Source organism: Mustelus asterias, chromosome 28 (genome assembly GCF_964213995.1).
Source record: "Mustelus asterias chromosome 28, sMusAst1.hap1.1, whole genome shotgun sequence".
NCBI lineage: Eukaryota > Metazoa > Chordata > Chondrichthyes > Carcharhiniformes > Triakidae > Mustelus > Mustelus asterias.
The window spans coordinates 6556345-6575596 of record NC_135828.1 but is presented as its reverse complement, the minus strand read 5'-3'; the positions used below and the strand labels follow the sequence as shown (position 1 = coordinate 6575596).

The window sequence follows — 19252 nt, the reverse complement described above, 5'->3', positions numbered from 1 at the left end:
ACGCCAAGACACCATATGCCTTCTTAACAACCTTATCTACTTGATTCCCAACTTTCAGGGATCTATGCACACATACACCTAGATCCCTCTGCTCCTCCACACTATTCAAAGTCCTCCCGTTAGCCCTATACTCAACACATCTGTTATTCCTACCAAAGTGAATTACCTCACACTTCTCCGCATTAAACTCCATCCGCCACCTCTCGGCCCAACTTTGCAACCTGTCTAAGTCTTCCTGCAAACTACGACACCCTTCCTCACTGTCTACCACACCACCGACTTTGGTGTCATCAGCAAATTTGCTAATCCACCCAACTATACCCTCATCATTCACCAAAACCGGTCTATAATTCCTACCTCAGGAGTCTGCAGCAGAATGAAAATGCAACGAGGTATCACTTTTGGCACCTCAGCACTTGCCTCCGAGTCGGAAAGTTTCAGGTTCAAGTTTCACTCCAGAGACCAGAGCCTGCGATCTCGAAGCTGATACTCTCAGGGCAGTACCGAGGGAGTGCTGCACTGTTGACACACGTCTGCACATTCAGATAAGACATTAAATTGAGGTTCCATCTGTGTTCTCTGAACTGGACCTCAAAGTTTTTTCTTCCCAAAAATATCCTGTATTCATAAAATCTGTAACAATACGTTCCAAAACATTTCATGAATAAGAACTAGGAGCAGGAGTAGGCAGTCTGGCCCCTCGAGCCTGCTCCGCCATTCAATAAGATCATGGCTGATCTTTTCGTGGACTCAGCTCCACTTACCCACCCGCTCACCATAACCCTTAATTCCTTTACTGTTCGAAAATGTATCTATCCTTGCCTTAAAAACATTCAATGAGGTAGCCTCAACTGCTTCACTGGGCAGGGAATTCCACAGATTCACAACCCTTTGGGTGAAGAAGTTCCTCCTCAACTCAGTCCTAAATCTGCTCCCCCTTATTTTGAGGTCATGCCCCCTCGTTCTAGTTCCACCTGCCAGTGGAAACAACCTCCCTGCTTCTAATCTATTCCTTTCATAATCTTACAGTTTCTATAAGATCTCCCCTCATTCTTCTGAATTCCAATGAGTATAGCCCCAGTCTACTCAGTCTCCCCTCATAAGCCAACCGTGTCCACTCCGGAATCAACCTTGTGAATCTCCTCTGCAGCCCTTCCAGTGCCAGTCTATCCTTTCTCAAGTAAGGAGACCAAAACTGTACATAGTGCTCTAGGTGTAATGCTTCTATATTAGGTAGGGACAGTGGGAATCTCATTCATCCATTCGTGTGCATTCGCACACACCCATTTACCCCCACTCTTTGCTTTCTGTTAACCAATCCTCTATCCATTTCAAATTGGTTATTATAGGAAATGTAATAGAACACAACTTGTCTTCATGCAGCAAGTTTCACGCTGAGGTGTCTCAATGCAATTTCAATACTCCTGATATTTACGACATTTGTTCCATGTCAGGCAGACAGCCATGGGGTTCTACACCGTTTCCAGCCCCTCGGTGCACCATGGCTGAAAGGTCTTAGACAGTCGGTCTTTCTCTATTGCCTCTCTGTGGTGGCTGCCCCAAGCTTTAGTGCGTCCCTCAAAACGTAGTCCGGGACCTTAGATGAGCCTGTCTGCATGACTCAGTTGTGGGCGACGTCTTCGCAATAGAAGACCAGCAGGTTTGGGGCAGACCAAGGAGTTACTTCCATTGAGCTGATGGCTCTGCAGCCAGGATAGATGTTTATCTCAGAGTGTGCTTCCCTGACCAATGTCAAAGATCCCATTTGAAGAAGACCAGTGGACTTCAATTTCATTTTGCCCAGGGCAACAGAATCAGAGGACACTACATTTTATAATCAATTCAAACTGTTCAGTGGAAGAAAAATATCATTGAGTGAGTGGTCAAACTTAAAGGGTCTCATTTGAGAGATGGTGAAAGCAGGTAGTATTAAACCAAATGCAAATAAGATAAATAGCTTTTAGGGAATAGCATCAGGTGATTCAATGTGTTAGTAATTCAATGTGGAATGTGTCATGGCTTGAGTAACATCTTATCTGGCTGGTTAATGAACTTCAGTTTAAAGTCTGAAGTTTATTAGTGTCACAAGTAGGCTTACATTAACATTGCAATGAAGTCACTGTGAAAATCCCCTAGTCGCTGCACTCCGGCGCCTGTTCGGGTACACTGAGGGAGAATTTAGCACGGCCAATGCACCTAACCAGCAGGTCTTTCCAACTGTGGGAGGAAACCGGAGCACCCAGAGGAAACCCACGCAGACACGGGGAGAATGTACAAACTCCATGCAGACAGCGACCCAAGCAGGGAATCGAACCCAGGTCCCAGGCGCTGTGAGGCAGCAGTGCTAACCACTGTGCTACTGTGAGGGAAATAAATCTGCTCTCCCTTGTCTGGCCTACATGTGACACCTAGACCCACAGCAACGTAAGGTTGACTCTTAGATAAAGGCAAAGTACTGAGGCTGCTGTAATCCGAAACAAAAACAGAAAATGCTGGAGAATCTCAGCAGGTCTGACGGCATCTGTGGAGAGAGAATAGGGCCAATGTTTCAAGCCAGGTCGGGTCATCCAGACTCAAGACGTTGGCTCTATTCTCTCTCCACGGATGCTGTCAGACCTGCTGCAGTTTTCCAGCATTTTCTGTTTTCATTGTTGGTTGACTCTTAACTGCTTCCAAAGTGGCTGGGCAAATCACTCAGTTGTATGTCAGAAGGAGGGTCACCAACACCTCCTCGAGGCAATCAAGGATGCGCAATAAATGCTGGTCTGGCCAGTGATGCCCATAATCCCATGAATGATTAAGAAAAGGTGTCGTTGGACCTATGTTTCCCAACGCTTTTCATCAGATGGGTTTTCCTGGCCTCACGTCTGAATCTGTTGTAGATTAAGTGACAGAGATTGCCCACTTGGACTAGTCCACAATTGGAGTACCATGTGACTAAGAAATGGATATAGACCATGAGTTTTTGTTAGTCGGCAGTCCCTGCTTTGTAGAGATAAACACCTATGCAGCAACATGGTATGGATTCCATGTTTTTCACCTAAAAATCAGTTGAAATTGCTCATTTAAGTCACTTGGCATTGTGATGCAGTGCCTTTCTGTTGTCACGTGGTTACAACTAACCAATGAACATTGGCTTCTGAGGACCAATGGCTGATGAGGATTTTCGGTCACGTCCTATGGATGAACACAGCCAATGAGCAGCAGCTAGCTGCTGTTACCAGGCGCCAATGAACCAACACCATATAAACTGAGGTCTGCTGATTGCCCACTATCTATCTGCCCATCCACACTTTATTACCATTGCTACCAAACCCTGCCAAACAAGGAATATTCAGGTGCGTCCTGTATATAGTCGCAACCAATAGGATAGCTGGAAAACCACACAGTCAGCAGAGTTGCATCACCAATAGTTGAAAGGTGGCAAGCCCTTTGTCAGTCAATAAGGTTCTCTCTCCACAGAATGCAATGGCAACATTTGGAAAATTGGAAGATTATTGGTCATTGAGAATTGGAAAAAAAAACATGCGAATTTTTATGCATTATTATAGCCATTTCATGAGTTTAATTGGGAGAGTGTTGGTGGAACTCCAACGAGGAGATTACCTTTCAAAATTGGGAACCCAGAGACAACCCGACAGAGATTTCAAAGATTGGGAATTCTTTACAGGGATGATTGGAGCCTTCAGTGATAGAATGCGTATGGTATTCCATCAGCTCTTTACATCAGATTCTTTTCACATATATACAAAAAAACCCAAATAATTAATGAGATACATTTCAGACCACATCCATCAGATCTTAGAGAAAAATATCAGGCTAAATTAATTGGTGGAGAGAACGTGTTCTGCTTTCAGCTTAAGAAGAAAATATATGAAGAACAGAAGTTCATTCATATTCATCTGTCAGAGAAACAAGCAGCCATTTTGTAATTACCAGGGTTACTTCAGTCATAGGAAGAATAATCATTTTAATTGTGCGTTTTATGCCATTGGTAATTTTTGGGAGATATTCAGACCTTGTTCTTTTATGCAGTCTAGTCTTTTGTTTCCAGATGTTTGTCAGTGGCACAGTGGCACAATGGTTGGCACTGCTGCCTCACAGTTCCAGGGACCTGAGTTCAATTCTGGTCTTGGGTGACTTTGTGGGAGTTTGCACGTTTCCTCCGGGTGCTCTGGTTTCCTCCCACGCTCCAAAGATGTGCAGGTTAGGTGGATTGGCCATGCTAAATTGCCACTTGGTGCCCCAGGATGTGTAGATTAGGGGGTTAGTGGGGTAAATATGTGGGGTTGCGGGGAAAGTGCCGGGGGAGGGAGGGGGGGAGGGAGGATGCTCTGTCAGAGATTTGGTGCAGACTCGATGGGCCGAATGGCCTCCACGTGCACTGTAGGGATTCTATGATTCTAGTTTCAATGCAGGGAAAACTCTCTCAAATAATTGCCAGCCTTGTGCCCTATTCCATTTAAATTGGTGCAGATTGTAAAACTAGGTGATCATTCATCATGGCCCAAGCGGTGCTGCCCACCAAACCAAATATCACCATTTTCATTCATATCAACAGCTGACACCCATCCTACGCTCTTGTGCCTACCCATTAACCCACAAAGTCACCCAAGACCAGAATTGAACTCAGGTCCCTGGAACTGTGAGGCAGCAGTGCCAACCATTGTGCCACTGTGCCGTCCCATGACAAACATCTGGAAACAAAAGACTATACTGCATAAAAGAACAAGGTCTGAATATCTCCCAAAAATTACCAATGGCATAAAACGCACAATTAAAATGATTATTCTTCCTATGACTAAAATAACCCTGGTAATTACAAAATGGCTGCTTGTTTCTCTGACAGATGAATATGAATGAACTTCTGTTCTTCATATATTTTCTTCTTAAGCTGAAAGCAGAACACGTTCTCTCTCACTACCAATTAATTTAGCCTGATATTTTTCTCTAAGATCTGGTGGATGTGGTCTGAAATGTATCTCATTAATTATTTGTTTTTTTTTGTATATATGTGAAAAGAATCTGGTGTAAAGAGCTGATGGAATAGCATACGCATTCTAATTGACTTAAATTTTTGTTTTGGTACCTCCTCCTTAGCTTAATGTTTAGTGAAAGCTACATTTCTTTCTTAAAAATTGCTCTAACATAATTTTTGGGAGATATTCAGACCTCATGCTGTTATGCAGTCTAGTTTTTTGTTCCCAAATGTTTCTCATGGGATGTCAAGGTGGCCCAGTGGTTAGCACTGCTGCCTCACAGGAACCCGGATTTAATTCCGGCCTTGAGTCACTGTCTGTGCAGAGTCTGCACGTTATCTCCGTGCCTGTGTGGGTTTCCTCCGGGTGCTCCGGTTTCCTTCCACAGTCCAAAGATGTGCAGGTTAGGTTGATTGGCCAAGATAAATTGACCCTAGTGTCAGGAGATTAGCAGGGTAAATATGTGGGGTTACAGGAATAGGGCCTGGGTGGGATTGATTTGATTTATTATTGTCAAAATGTATTAGTGAAAAGTATTGTTTCTTGCGTGTTGTACAGACAAAGCATACCATTCATAGAGAAGGAAAGGAGAGAGTGCAGAATGTAGTGTTAAGTCATAACTAGGGTGTAGAGAAAGATCAACTTAATGCGAGGTAGGTCCATTCAAAAGTCTGACAGCAGCAGGGAAGAAGCTGTTCTTGAGTCGGTTGGTACGTGACCTCAGACTTTTGTATCTTTTTCCCAACAGAAGAAGGTGGGAGAGAGAATGTCCGGGGTGCGTGGGGTCCTTAATTATGCTGGCTGCTTTGCTTTGGGAAGTGTAGACAGAGTCAATGGATGGGAGGCTGGTTTGCGTGATGGATTGGGCTACATTCACAACCTTTAGTAGTTTCTTGCGGTCTTGGGCAGAGCAGGAGCCATACCTGTGGTTGGTGCAGACTTGATGGGCCGAATGGCCTCCTTCTGCACTGTAGGGATTCTATGATTCTATTCTATGATAACTTGCCTGAAAGCAATTTATTCGACGCTGATTCTATTTTCCTTATTTTCATCAACAACGCTCACACAATAGGGCTGCGAGCGCACTGTTTATCAGGGAAGGAAAATCGTCCCACGTAAAATTGAATTTTGATGTAAAACGAAAAAGAGCAAATAAATGAAAGGTGGGTCCACTCATAAAATACAAATTTCTGAATATGTTTGAGAGGGAAATGATGAATCAAAGGCACTCAAATCACAATACGAGAAGTCTCCAAACAAAAGATCAATCCTGTTATTTGAAACGTGCGTCGAATTAATTTAGAAACAATGCCTCACTGGGAGATAATACATTGTTTGATTACCATGCAGCGTCTGTGAGCCGCTGTACAATACACGGAATGCCCTCGATTGTAATCTGGGCTGGGACTGACAATGAGATGAGCAACATCCTCCCTTCCCTGTAACATAAAACCTCCATGGCAACCAGAGTGGTGGGGGGTGCGGGGGGGTGGTGGGAGGTGAGAAGGTGCAGCCCTGCCTGGAGACTCACTGAGGTTGCACATTGCCAGGGGGCGTAGCGTGCATGATACGAAAGGGGGACAGTGGGTGGAGTTACTTGCATCGTGTGTCAATAGACTCAGGCTTCATTTCGCCGACTTTTGCAGTGAGGAGGCCCCCGGACAAAGAGGATGGTTGTCGTAGAACGTTGAGACTCACCCAGATACCATGCCATGCTTTTTCAAACCCACCAAGCACTTAAAGAGGAAAGTCCACCCAATGCCCTCGGGTGAGTAATTCTTGAGATCTTCTTGGCTCGTCACAGTCTAACGTAGAAGTTTGGATTTTTTAATTTATTGCACATAACGCCACTTCAGCGACATCAGTCGTGACTAATCTAGAACTAGGCGACTCAGTCTTAGAATAAGTGGTCAACCACTTCGGACTGAGATGAGGAGAAAGTTCTTCACTATATATGGGTTGTGAATCTTTGGAATTCTCTCTCGCAGAAAGCTGTAATTCCCCATCAGTGAGTGTATTCAAGATTGAAATTTGGAGCGGCGCGGTGGCACAGTGGTTAGCGCTGCTGCCTCACAGCGTTAGGGACCCAGGTTCGATTCCCGGCTTGGGTCACTGTCTGTGCGGAGTTTGCACATTCTCCCCATGTCTGCGTGGGTTTACTCTGGGTGCTCTAGTTTCCTCCCACAGTCCGAAGATGTGCAGGTTAGATTGATTGGCCGTGCTAAATTGCCCCTTAGTGTCAGGGGGATTGGAAGGGTAAATACATGGGGCTATGGGAATAGGGCTTGGGTGGGATTGTGGTTGATGGGCCAAATGGCCTCTTTCTGCACTGTAGGGATTCTATGAAATTAATAGATTTTGGGGCACTAAGGAGATTAAAGGACATGGAAATAGTGTGGGAAGGAATAATTGAACCATCATTATTGAACGGGGGAGGTGACTTGGCTTGCAGGACTGAATTGCCTACTCCTGCTCCTATTTCCTACAGAATACTCCTGGCAGCCAAAACTGGGAAGAAGTAATGTCGACTCAGAAATAAAAACAGAAAATGCTGGAAAAACTAAGCTGGTCTGTGGAGAGAGAAACAGTTACCGTTTCGAGTCCAGTCCTCTTTCAGGACTAGATAGGATAGATGCAGGGAGGATGTTCCCGATGGTGGGGGAGTCCAGAACCAGGGGTCACAGTCTGAGGATTCAGGGTAGACCATTTAGGACGGAGGGGAGGAGACATTTCTTCACCCGAAGAGTGGCGAGCCTGTGGAATTCATTACCACAGGAAGTAGTTGATGCCAAAACATTAAATGTATTTAAGAGGTAGCTGGATATAGCACTTGGGGCGAATGGGATCAAAGGTTATGGGGAGAAAGCAGGATGAGGCTATTGAGTTGGACGATCAGTCATGATCGTGATGAATGGCGGAGCAGGCTCGAAGGGCCGAATGGCCTCCTCCTGCTCCTATCTTCTATGTTTCTATGACTTTTCTTCAGGATAAGCGTGAACTCTATTTCTCTGCCACACATGAAGCTAAACCAGCTGAGTTTTCCAGCACTTTCTGCCTCTGTTTCAGGTCTCCAGCATCTGCAATACTCACCTTTTATTTGAATGTTTGCTCAGATCGGAGTTGGGAATCAGAAATGACACCAATTATTTCTTTGGTTATCACCAGCTCCGATCTCACAGTAGAGAATAGTTCTTTCGATTTGATCCAATCCAGGAGCAGATGGATTACGAACACCACAGATTCTTTCCTGAACAGTCTCTGTAGTTTTCTCTCATATCCCCATTGATGACTTTTATTTGGGGTGGCACGGTGGCGCAGTCGTTAGCACTGCTGCCTCACAGCACCAAGGACACAGGTTCAATTCCGGCCTCGAGTGACTGTCTGTGTGAAGTTTGCGCATTCTCCCCGTGCCTGCGTGGGTTTCCTCCGGGTGCTCCGGTTTCCTCCCACACTCCAAAGATGGGCTGGTTAGGTGGATTGGCCGTGCTAAATTGCCCCTTAGTGTCAGGGGGATTAGCAGGGTAAATACGTGGGGTTATGGGGATGAGGCCTGGTTGGGATTGTTGCTGATGAAGGCTAGATGGGCCAAATGGCCTCTTTCTGCACTGTAGGGGTTCTATGATTCTACGTTGTAACAGGCCGGGGGAAGTTACAACTGTACCTCTGGATGAAGTTAACATGATGTGGAGATGGGCCAAATGGACTGGGGTAAGCACAGTGAGAAGTCTCACAACACCAGGTTAAAGTCCAACAGGTTTATTTGGCAGCGCGAGCTTTCGGAGTCTCAGGTTCCTTCATCAGGTGAGTGAAAAGTTGTGTTCACAAACAGGGCATATACAGACACAAACTCGCTGAATCGCTGAGCAGAAACTGATAGCCAAGTTCCACACACATGAGGACGGCCTCAACCGGGATCTTGAGTTCATGTCACACTATCTGTAACCCCCACGACTTGCCTGGGCTTGCAAAATCTCACTAACTGATCCGGCTGGAGACAATACACATCTCTTTAACCTGTGCTTAACGCTCTCTCCACTCACATTGTCTGTACCTTTAAGACTTGATTACCTGTAAAGACTCGCATTCCAACCATTATCTTGTAAATTGAGTTTGTGTCTGTATATGCCCTGTTTGTGAACACAACTCCCACTCACCTGATGAAGGAACCTGACACTCCGAAAGCTTGTGCTGCCAAATGAACCTGTTGGACTTTAACCTGGTGTTGTGAGTGAAGTTAACACAACATAGATTTATTGCAATATTGGTGTTTATAGCACCACCCTATGGAAGAAGTAAGAATCAAAGGTCTTATGATATTTCCAAAACACAAGGGCTAACATCCATCTATATGGTTTCAAATGATCTACATATAAATTAATCTACATATAATAATCTACATTTAAAGACCTGATTACCTGTTCCGACTCACATTCCAACCATTATCTTGTAATTGAGTTTGTGTCTATATATGCTTTGTTTGTGAACCTAACCCTTTACTTACCTGATGAAGGAGCGGCGCTACCAAATAAACCTGTTGGACTTTAACCTGGTGTTGTGAGACTACTTACTGTGCTTCACCCCAGTCCAACGCCGGCATCTCCACATCATATAAATTATGAAATAGGTGTTGTTTATAGTTCAGCTTTATGTGTGCCTACAAGCTTAAAACTGAAACTAATATATTCCAGCTGAGCTTATTTATTCTCAGTGACTCGTTTTCCCTTCTGCTTTGTATTTGACCTTTCTGTCGAGTGCCTTGGTATAGAGTGATATAGCACAGGGGGAGGGCCATGTGGCCCATCGTGCCTGTGCTGGCTCTTTGGTAGAGTTATCCAATTAATCTCAGTTGCCTACTCTTTCCTAATGGAATGCGACCTAGTTGGAGGTGCCATCTTGGAGGAGACATTAAATCTGTTAGCCCTCTCAGGTGGATGTAAATGATCCTCTGGCACTATGAAGAAAGGAGTTGAGAAGTTCTCGCTGGTACCCTGGCCAATATTTATCCCTCTAACAACATCTAAAAAACAAATTGTGTGGTTCCCACATTGCTGTTTGTGGGAGCTGTGTGCAAATTGGCTGCTGCGTTTCCCGCATTAGAATAGTGACTACACTTCCAAAAGTACTTCATTTGCCATAAAGCTCTTTAAGATGGCTGATGGTTGTGAAAGGCGCTATATAAATGGAAATCTGCCTTTATTTCATAGCCCTCTAGGGTTTTCCATTCAAATATTCATCCTGTTCCCTTCTGAAAGTTGCAATTGAATCTGTTTCCCCCCCACCCTTTCAGACAGCGTCTTCCAGATCATTGGGGCGGTGACACAGTGGTTAGCACTTCTGCCTCACAGCGCCAGCGATGCGGGTTTGATTCCTGGCCTCGGGTCTGTGTGGAGTTTGCACGTTCTCCCCGTGTCTGTGTGGGTTCCTCCAGGTGCTCCGGTTTCCTCCCCCAGTCCAAAGATGTGCAGGTTAGGTGGATTGGCCATACCAAATTCTCCCTCAGTGTACCCAAGAAGTGTCGGTTAGGGGGAATTAGCAGGGTAAATATGTGGAGTGATGAGGTTGGGGTGTGTTGGAGAGTTGGTGAAGACTCGATGGGCCGCTGGCCTCCTTCTGCTCTGTAGGGATTGTATGTAAGATGGTGAAGTAGCAGTGAAGTTGCTCATTGGTTGGCTACAAGGAGTGTTGCCATAGTGACAGAGCATGGTGGGCCTGTACAGATGCTCAATTCATTGAGAGGATTTGTGGAAAAGAGATTACACTGATAAAGGTGGCTGAATCAGATTAGCTCATAGAGCTAAATATAATAGACAGGGCTGGCCAGATAGAAAACAGTTCCTTACGGAGGGGGAAGGAAGCTCAGACTTGCTAGCATGGAGGTTGAAACTGTGGAGTGGGTATCATCCAACACCAATGCGACTGACCAACTTTGGACGGTTAATGGCTGTCCTCCTTTTGGACTAGATATTGAATCTAGTTTGGGATAACGGTTTGTAATCTCTTACAACCCTCCAAGATCTCTGCACTCCTCCAATTCTGTCTGTAGTCTCGATTTTCATCGCTCCACTATCGGCGGCCGTGCCTTCAGCTACCCGGACCCCGAGCTTTGGAATTACCTCCCTAAATTTCTTCACCACCCTGCCTCTTTCTTCTCCTTTAAGATTCCCCTCAGCACGGCGACCAAGTTGTTGATCGTCTGTCCTCGTGTCTTAACTGTGTGTCGGTGTCAAATTGACAATGCCTTGGGACATGTTGCTACTTTAATGGTGCTATATAAATGCAAGTTGCTATTGTTGTAGGCAGCAAATCCCTACAAGTGTGTCAGTGCTCGGCTAGTCATGAAAGGTGACCAAATCTTTACTGGCTACAGGTTAAATATTCTGTACATTCCTCCCCTGTCCTGTTAGTTAATCTCTGGAATTATGCAGTTATAAAATGCCAAATACTTTGATGTATTTTTCCCATCTTGCTCACTTGATCATTGAAGGCCACAAATACTTACTGGCTGCCAACTTTTAACAGGATTTTTGAGAACTTAATGCGAGCTGATGCATTTTGGAAAATAAAATGCAGGTGTGAATTACACAGTAAATGGCAGAACCTTACGGAGTATTGACGTACAGAGGGATCTAGGGGTACAGGTCCACAGATCGCTGAAAGTGGCAACAGAGGTGGATAAGGTGGTCAAGAAGGCATATAGCATGCTTGCCTTCATTGGCCAGGGCATCGAGTTGGCAAGTTATGGCTGGGGCTATACTCATTGGAATTCAGAAGAATGAGGGGAGATCTTATAGAAACATATAAGATTATGAAGGGAATAGATAAGATAGAAGCAGGGAAATTGTTTCCACTGGCAGGTGAAACTAGAACTAGGGGGCATGGCCTCAAAATAAGGGGAAGCAGATTTAGGATTGAGTTGAGGAGGAATTTCCATACCAGGCAACATGAATATAGCATCATTAAAGTAGCAACAAGTACATGAATAGGATGGGAATAGAGGGAAGTAGTCCCTGGAAGGGTAGGGGGTTTTAGTTCAGTCTGGCAGCATGGTCGGTGCAGGCTTGGAAGGCCGGAGGGCCTGTTCCTGTGCTGTAATTTTCTTTGTTCTTTGTTCTTCACACAAAGGGTTGTGAATCTGTGGAATTCCCTGCCCAGTGAAGCAGTTGAGGCTACCTCATTAAATGTTTTTAAGGCAAGGATAGATAAATTTTTGAACAGTAAAGGAATTAAGGGTTATGGTGAGCGGGCGGGTAAGTGGAGCTGAGTCCACGAAAAGATCAGCCATGATCTTATTGAATGGCGGAGCAGGCTCGAGGGGCCAGATGGCCTACTCCTGCTCCTAGTCCTTATGTTCTTATGTCACAGCTGTATAAAAGTTTGGTTAGGCCACATTTGGAATGTTGCGTGCAGTCCTGATCGCCACGCTACCAGAAGGATGTGGATGCTTTGGAGAGGGTGCAAGGAAGGTTTACCAGGATGTTGCCTAGTCTGGAGGGTTTTAGGTATTTCTTTATATTCATTCATGGGACATGGGCGCCATTGGCTGGCCAGCATTTATTGCCCATCTCTAGTTGCCCGAGGGCAGTTGAGAGTCAACCACTCACTGCTGTGGGTCTGGAGTCACATGTAGGCCAGACCAGGTCAGTACAACAGATTTCCTTCCCTAAAGGACATTGGTGAACCAGATGGGTTTTTGCGACAATCGACAATGGTTTCGTGGTCATCAGTAGATTCTTAATTCCAGATATTTTTTATTGAATTCAAATTTCGCCAACAGCCGTTGCGGGATTTGAACCCGGATCCCCAGAACATTAGCTGAGTTTCTGGATTAATAGTCTAGCGATAATACCACTGGACCATCACCTAGCATGAGGAGAGGTTGGATAAGTTTGGATTGTTTTCACTAGAAAGACAGAGGCTTCGGGGCAACTTGATAGAAGGCTACAAAATGATGAGAGGCATTGACAGGGTGGATAGTCAGAGGCTTTTTCCCAGGGTGGAAAGGTCAACTACAAGAGGGCACATGTTCAAAGTGAGGGGGGTACATTGAGGGGAGACGTGCAGGGAAAGTTTTTCACACAGAGGGTGGTGGATGCCTGGAACGCACTGCGAGTGGAGGTGGTTGAAGCAGGCACATTAGCAACGTTCAAGGTGTATCTCGATAGACACATCAACGGGAGGTGAGCAGAGGATTAGAAACCATGTATGGGCAATCAGTAGTGGGTCTAAATAAAGATTAGGAATCGGCAAAAGCTGGTGGGCTGAAGGGCTGTTCCTGTGCTTTATTGTTCTTTGCTAGTTGTTTTATTCTTTCATGATGTGGGCATCGCTGGCTGGGCCAGCATTTATTATTAATTCCTTGAAGGGACAACCACATTGCTGTGGATCTGGAGTCACATGTAGGCCAGACCGGGTAAGGATGGCAGATTTCCTGCCCTAAAGAAAATTCAGGAACTAGGGCAGCACAGTGGTTAGTACTGCTGCCTCACAGCACCAGGGACCCGGGTTCAATTCTGGCCTTGGGTGACTGTCTGTGCGGAGTCTGCACATTCTCCCCGTGTCTGCATGGGTTTCCTCCGGGTACTCCGGTTTCCTCCCACACTCCAAGGATGTACAGGTTAGGTGGACTGGCCATGCTAAATTGCCTCTTAGTGTTGGGGGAGGATGGGAGGGGAGACTAGCTCAGGTAAAATGCATGGGGTTATGGGTTGGGGGCCTGGGTGGGATTGTGGTCGGTGCAAACTCGATGGGCCAAATGGCCTCTTTCTGCACTGTGGGGATTCTATGAACTCTATTCTATGAATCCCTATAGTGCAGAAGGTGGCCATTCAGCCCATTGGATGTGCACCAACAGCAATCCCACCCAGGCCCTATCCCCGTAGCACCACCTATTTAGTCTCCCTGATACTAAGGGGCAATTTAGCACGGCCAATGCACCTAACCCGCACATCTTTCAGACTGTGGGAGGATACCGGTCTTTTGGAGAGTCGGTTCAGACTCAATGGGCCAAATGGCCTCCTTCTGCACCCTAAGGATTTTATGGTTCTAAATGGGTTTCACGACAATCATTAGACTTTTTAATTTCAGGTTTTTTTTAAAAATTCAAATTTCACCATCTGGTGGAATTCGAACACAGGTCTCTGGGTTACTAGTCCAGTGACAATAGCATTACGCCTCTGCCTCCCCACAAGTGAATACTTACAAGTGAATTGTAGGGTAATTCACTCTGAGTTATCACGTATTCTGAACTGTTTGACGCTGAGCTCCATTCAATGTGCTGATCTTTCTGTGGGCATTTTCAATGTTGTATGATGCTACAACATGGGTAAATATTAACTACAAGCGTGCAAATTAGGAGCAGGAGTAAACCACTCCACTATAGAGGAGATTCACACCCGCTTTGCAAAGTGTGTCTGATTTCATCCCATCCCTTTTACATTTTGTCAACAGTTACGATTTTTCGCTTTATCATAGAACCTTTATCTTATCATAGAATCTTTTTGCTTTATCATAGAATTTGGGGTGGCATGGTGGCGCAGTGGTTAGCACTGCTGCCTCACAGCGCCAGCTTGGGTCACCGTCTGTGTGGAGTCTGCACGTTCTCCCTGTGTCTGCGTGGGTTTCCTCCGGGTGCTCCGGTTTCCTCCCTGATGCGCTATTCAGACACGAGGCTTGAAGCTCAGTAAATGAAAGGCTTTTATTTACTGTTAATGAAGCTACCAGAACTTATATACACTATCCCAGACTGAAGGGGTCCCGGCCAGAGCAGGGACTCTTATACCTCTCCCAGGAGGCGGAGCCCGACTGGGATGTGCCACAACACTACAATACAAAGGTGTAACAACCCCACCCTAACCCAACAGCAACAATAGCACAATCCAACAGTAACATATGTACATCCTTGTAGTCCTGGCCAGCCCCTGGCTCAGCACTGTCCAGTGGGAACCAACGATGGTTCACCACATTCACCCCTCCTTTGAAAACAAAGGCCGGCGGGGTACAAAAAACCAGAATAAAATGTCAGCAGTCTATAAGTTCAGACGGTCAGGGGGACCGCACCGTCGTTGTGACCTCCTCAATACCGGCGGTGACACCGGAGTAGGCACTGGCGGTGGCGTTCTCCCCAAAACGGCGTCCAGCTGTTCTTCCACGGACTCACAGGCCGGTTGACCCTGAGGTGACAGTAGTCCAGGGGATCCTGACACGCCCTGCGGTGGCGACCATCTTCTGGGCTCAGGCAAGCTGTACATGGGAGTAAAATGGTTAAGCAATGGTCCCGATGCTGCCCGTGCCGTGTCTGGGGAAGAAATAAGAGATAATGGGTTTGTTACTGGGGGTATGGGAGCGACAGGGGTTGCTACGTCCCCTGCTGGCGCCAGGTCTCGGATCGAGACCGTGTCCTCTCGCCCGTCAGGGTATGCCACATAGGCATACTGAGGGTTGGCGTGGAGGAGATGGACCTGCTCGACCAACGGGTCGGACTTGCGGGCCCTTACATGTCGCCGCAGGAGGACGGGTCCTGAGTACGTCAACCAAGATGGTAATGAGGTCCCCGAGGAAGACTTCCGAGGGAATGAGAACATCCTCTCGTGGGGAGTAGCATTGGTTGCCGTACACAGGAGGGAGCGAATAGAATGGAGCGCATCAGGGAGCACCTCTTGCCAACAGGAGACTGGAAGACCTTTTGACTTCAACGCCAGTAAGACAGCCTTCCAGACTGTAGCATTCTCGCGTTCCACCTGTCCATTACCCCTGGGGTTGTAACTCGTGGTCCTACTAGAGGCAATCCCGTATGAGAGGAGGAATTGCCTCAAGTTATCGCTCATGAACGACGAGCCCCTGTCGCTATGGATGTAGCTGGGGTACCCGAACAGGGTAAAAAGATCACGGAATGCCTTGATCACCGTGGCAGCGGATGTATCCGAACAGGGAACAACAAAAGGGAACCGAGAGTACTCATCGATGATATTGAGAAAGTACACGTTCCGATCTGTTGAGGGAAGGGGGCCCTTAAAATCAACACTCAGTCTCTCGAAGGGACGAGTGGCCTTGACTAAATGTGCCCGGTCAGGTCGGTAAAAGTGCGGTTTGCATTCCGCGCAAATCCGACAGCTCCTTGTTACCGACCTGACGTCCTCCACCGAGTAAGGCAGGTTGCGGGCTTTTACAAAGTGGTAGAGCCGAGTGACCCCAGGATGGCACAGATCATTATGGAGAGCCTGCAAACGGTCCTCCTGAATACTAGCGCATGTTCCACGCGAGAGGGCATCCGAGGGCTCATTGAGTTTCCCTGGACGATACATGATATCGTAGTTATAGGTGGAGAGTTCAATTCTCCACCGCAAGATCTTGTCATTCTTGATCTTGCCCCTCTGCGTGTTGTTAAACATGAACGCCACGGACCGCTGGTCCGTGATCAGGGTGAACCGTTTTCCCGCCAAGTAATGGCGCCAGTGTCTGACGGCCTCCACAATGGCCTGGGCCTCCTTTTCCACCGCTGAATGCCGAATTTCGGGGCCTTGGAGGGTGCGGGAAAAAAATGCGACGGGCCTGCCCACCTGGTTAAGTGTAGCGGCCAGGGCGAAATCAGATGCATCGCTCTCCACCTGAAAGGGGATGGACTCGTCAACAGCGTGCATCGTGGCTTTCGCGATGTCGGCTTTCAATTTATTGAAGGCCAATCGGGCCTCTGGCGTTAGGGGAAAAGTTGTGGACTTAATGAGCGGACGGGCTTTGTCCGCGTAGTTGGGAACCCACTGCGCATAATAAGAGAAGAAGCCTAAGCATCTTCTCAGTGCTTTTGCACTAGTAGGTAAGGGAAGTTCAGCAAGGGGGCGCATACGGTCTGGATCAGGGCCAATGACCCTGTTTTCCACCACGTATCCTAGGATGGCTAAACGGCGCGTACGAAACACACACTTCTCCCTGTTGTAGGTCAAGTTCAGGCGAGATGCAGTGCGTAAGAAGTTCAGGAGGTTTGTGTCGTGGTCCTGCTGGTCATGGCCGCAGATGGTGACATTACCCAGGTACGGGAAGGTAGCCCGCAGCCCATTCTGGTCCACCATTCGGTCCATAGCACGCTGGAAGACCGAGACCCCATTGGTGACACCAAAGGGAACCCTGAGAAAATGATACAAGCGACCATCCGCCTCAAAAGCCGTGTATTGTCGGTCCTCTGGGCGAATGGGGAGTTGGTGGTAGGCAGACTTGAGGTCTATGGTGGAGAACACCCGGTACTGCGCAATCTGATTGACCATATCAGATATGCGCGGGAGGGGATACGCATCCAGCTGCGTATATCGGTTAATGGTCTGACTGTAGTCAATGACCATCCGGGGTTTGTTCCCGCTCTTGACCACCACGACCTGTGCTCTCCACGGACTAACACTGGGTTGTATGATCCTTTCTTTGAGGAGCCACTGAACCTCAGATCTAATGAAGATCCGATCCTCAGTGCTGTAACGCCTACTTTTAGTCGCGATGGGCTTGCAGCCTGGCACAAGATTCTGGAACAAGGAGGGTGTGGTCGGGACCTGGCTAGCTGTAGGAGCTCATTGGCATAGTCCTCCATCGTTTCGCCAGACTGCCGTCGTCGAGTGGCTAGGAGGTAACGAGCGTGTATCTCGTTAGGTGGTTTGGTATAGCGCTTCTTTAGAAGCTCGAGGGCCTTAGGGTAATTAGTGGCCGCACGGATCGCGAGGTAGACAGTGTCGCTTACCCTCGCATGGAGGACCCGGAGTCTGTCATCATCTGTGGTGACCGCTGCGGAGGCTGCCAGGTAGTCTTCGAAACACTTCAGCCAGTGGTCGAAGGTGTTAGAAGCGCCCACCGCACGTGGATCTAGTGTAAGGCGTTCCGGCTTGGGAATTTGCTCCATACTCTCTCTCTTTTTTTTTCCGACGAGAGTTTAACGGCAGTAAATAAAATTGATGCGCTATTCAGACACGAGGCTTGAAGCTCAGTAAATGAAAGGCTTTTATTTACTGTTAATGAAGCTACCAGAACTTATATACACTATCCCAGACTGAAGGGGTCCCGGCCAGAGCAGGGACTCTTATACCTCTCCCAGGAGGCGGAGCCCGACTGGGATGTGCCACAACACTACAGTACAAAGGTGTAACAACCCCACCCTAACCCAACAGCAACAATAGCACAATCCAACAGTAACATATGTACATCCTTGTAGTCCTGGCCAGCCCCTGGCTCAGCACTATCCAGTGGGAACCAACGATGGTTCACCACACTCCCACACTCCAAGGATGTACAGGTTAGGTGGACTGGCCATGCTAAATTGCCTCTTAGTGTTGGGGGAGGATGGGAGGGGAGACTAGCTCAGGTAAAATGCATGGGGTTATGGGTTGGGGGCCTGGGTGGGATTGTGGTCGGTGCAAACTCGATGGGCCAAATGGCCTCTTTCTGCACTGTGGGGATTCTATGAACTCTATTCTATGAATCCCTATAGTGCAGAAGGTGGCCATTCGGCCCATTGGATGTGCACCAACAGCAATCCCACCCAGGCCCTATCCCCGTAGCACCACCTATTTAGTCTCCCTGATACTAAGGAGCAATTTAGCACGGCCAATGCACCTAACCCGCACATCTTTCAGACTGTGGGAGGAAACTGGAGCACCCGGAAGAAACCCACGCAGACATGGGGAGAACGTACAAACTCCACACAAACAGTCAGATGAGACCAGAATTGAACCCGGGTCCCTGGCGCTGTGAGGCAGCAGTGCTAACCACTGTGCTGCTTTATGTGATGTAACAATTCCTGACAGTCCCCAATATTAAAAAAAACAATGATCTGGTCATTCTCACATTGCTGTTTGTGGGAGCTGGTTTTGTGCAAATTGGCTGCCGCATTTCCTACATTGCAGCCAAGTCTACCTTGTTAAAAAGTACTTCACTGATCATTCTGCACCCTTTCCTTTCCTTCTCCCCCATGTACTCTATGAACGGTATGCTTTGTCTGTATAGCGCGCAAGAAACAACTTCTCACTGTATCCCAACACATGTGACAATAGTAAATCAAATCAAGTCAAGCCTTTAGTTAGGCCGCATTTGGAATATTGCGTGCAGTTCTGGTCACCACACTGCGAGAAGGATGTAGAAGCTTTGGAGAGGGTTGCAAAGAAGGTTCACCAGGATGTTGCCTGGTCTGGAGGGTTTTAGGTATGAGGAGAGGTTAGATAAACTCAGATTGTTTTCACTGGAAAGATGGAGGTGGCGGGGCGACCTAATAGAAGTCTATAAAGTTATGAGAGGCATGGATAGGG

The 19252-nt window shown here is 47.1% G+C and overlaps 1 protein-coding gene across 1 annotated transcript in view; it reads left to right on the top strand.

Annotated features, from left to right (window-relative positions):
- Positions 1-18290: 18290 nt before the first annotated feature.
- The window catches only part of LOC144480118 (protein transport protein Sec24B-like), a 48513-nt gene continuing 47551 nt past the window's right edge, over positions 18291-19252 (top strand). The window contains exon 1 of the mRNA XM_078199265.1: positions 18291-18312. Within this exon, the coding sequence (XP_078055391.1) occupies positions 18291-18312 (22 nt within the window). The remainder of the gene's footprint in view (positions 18313-19252) is intronic.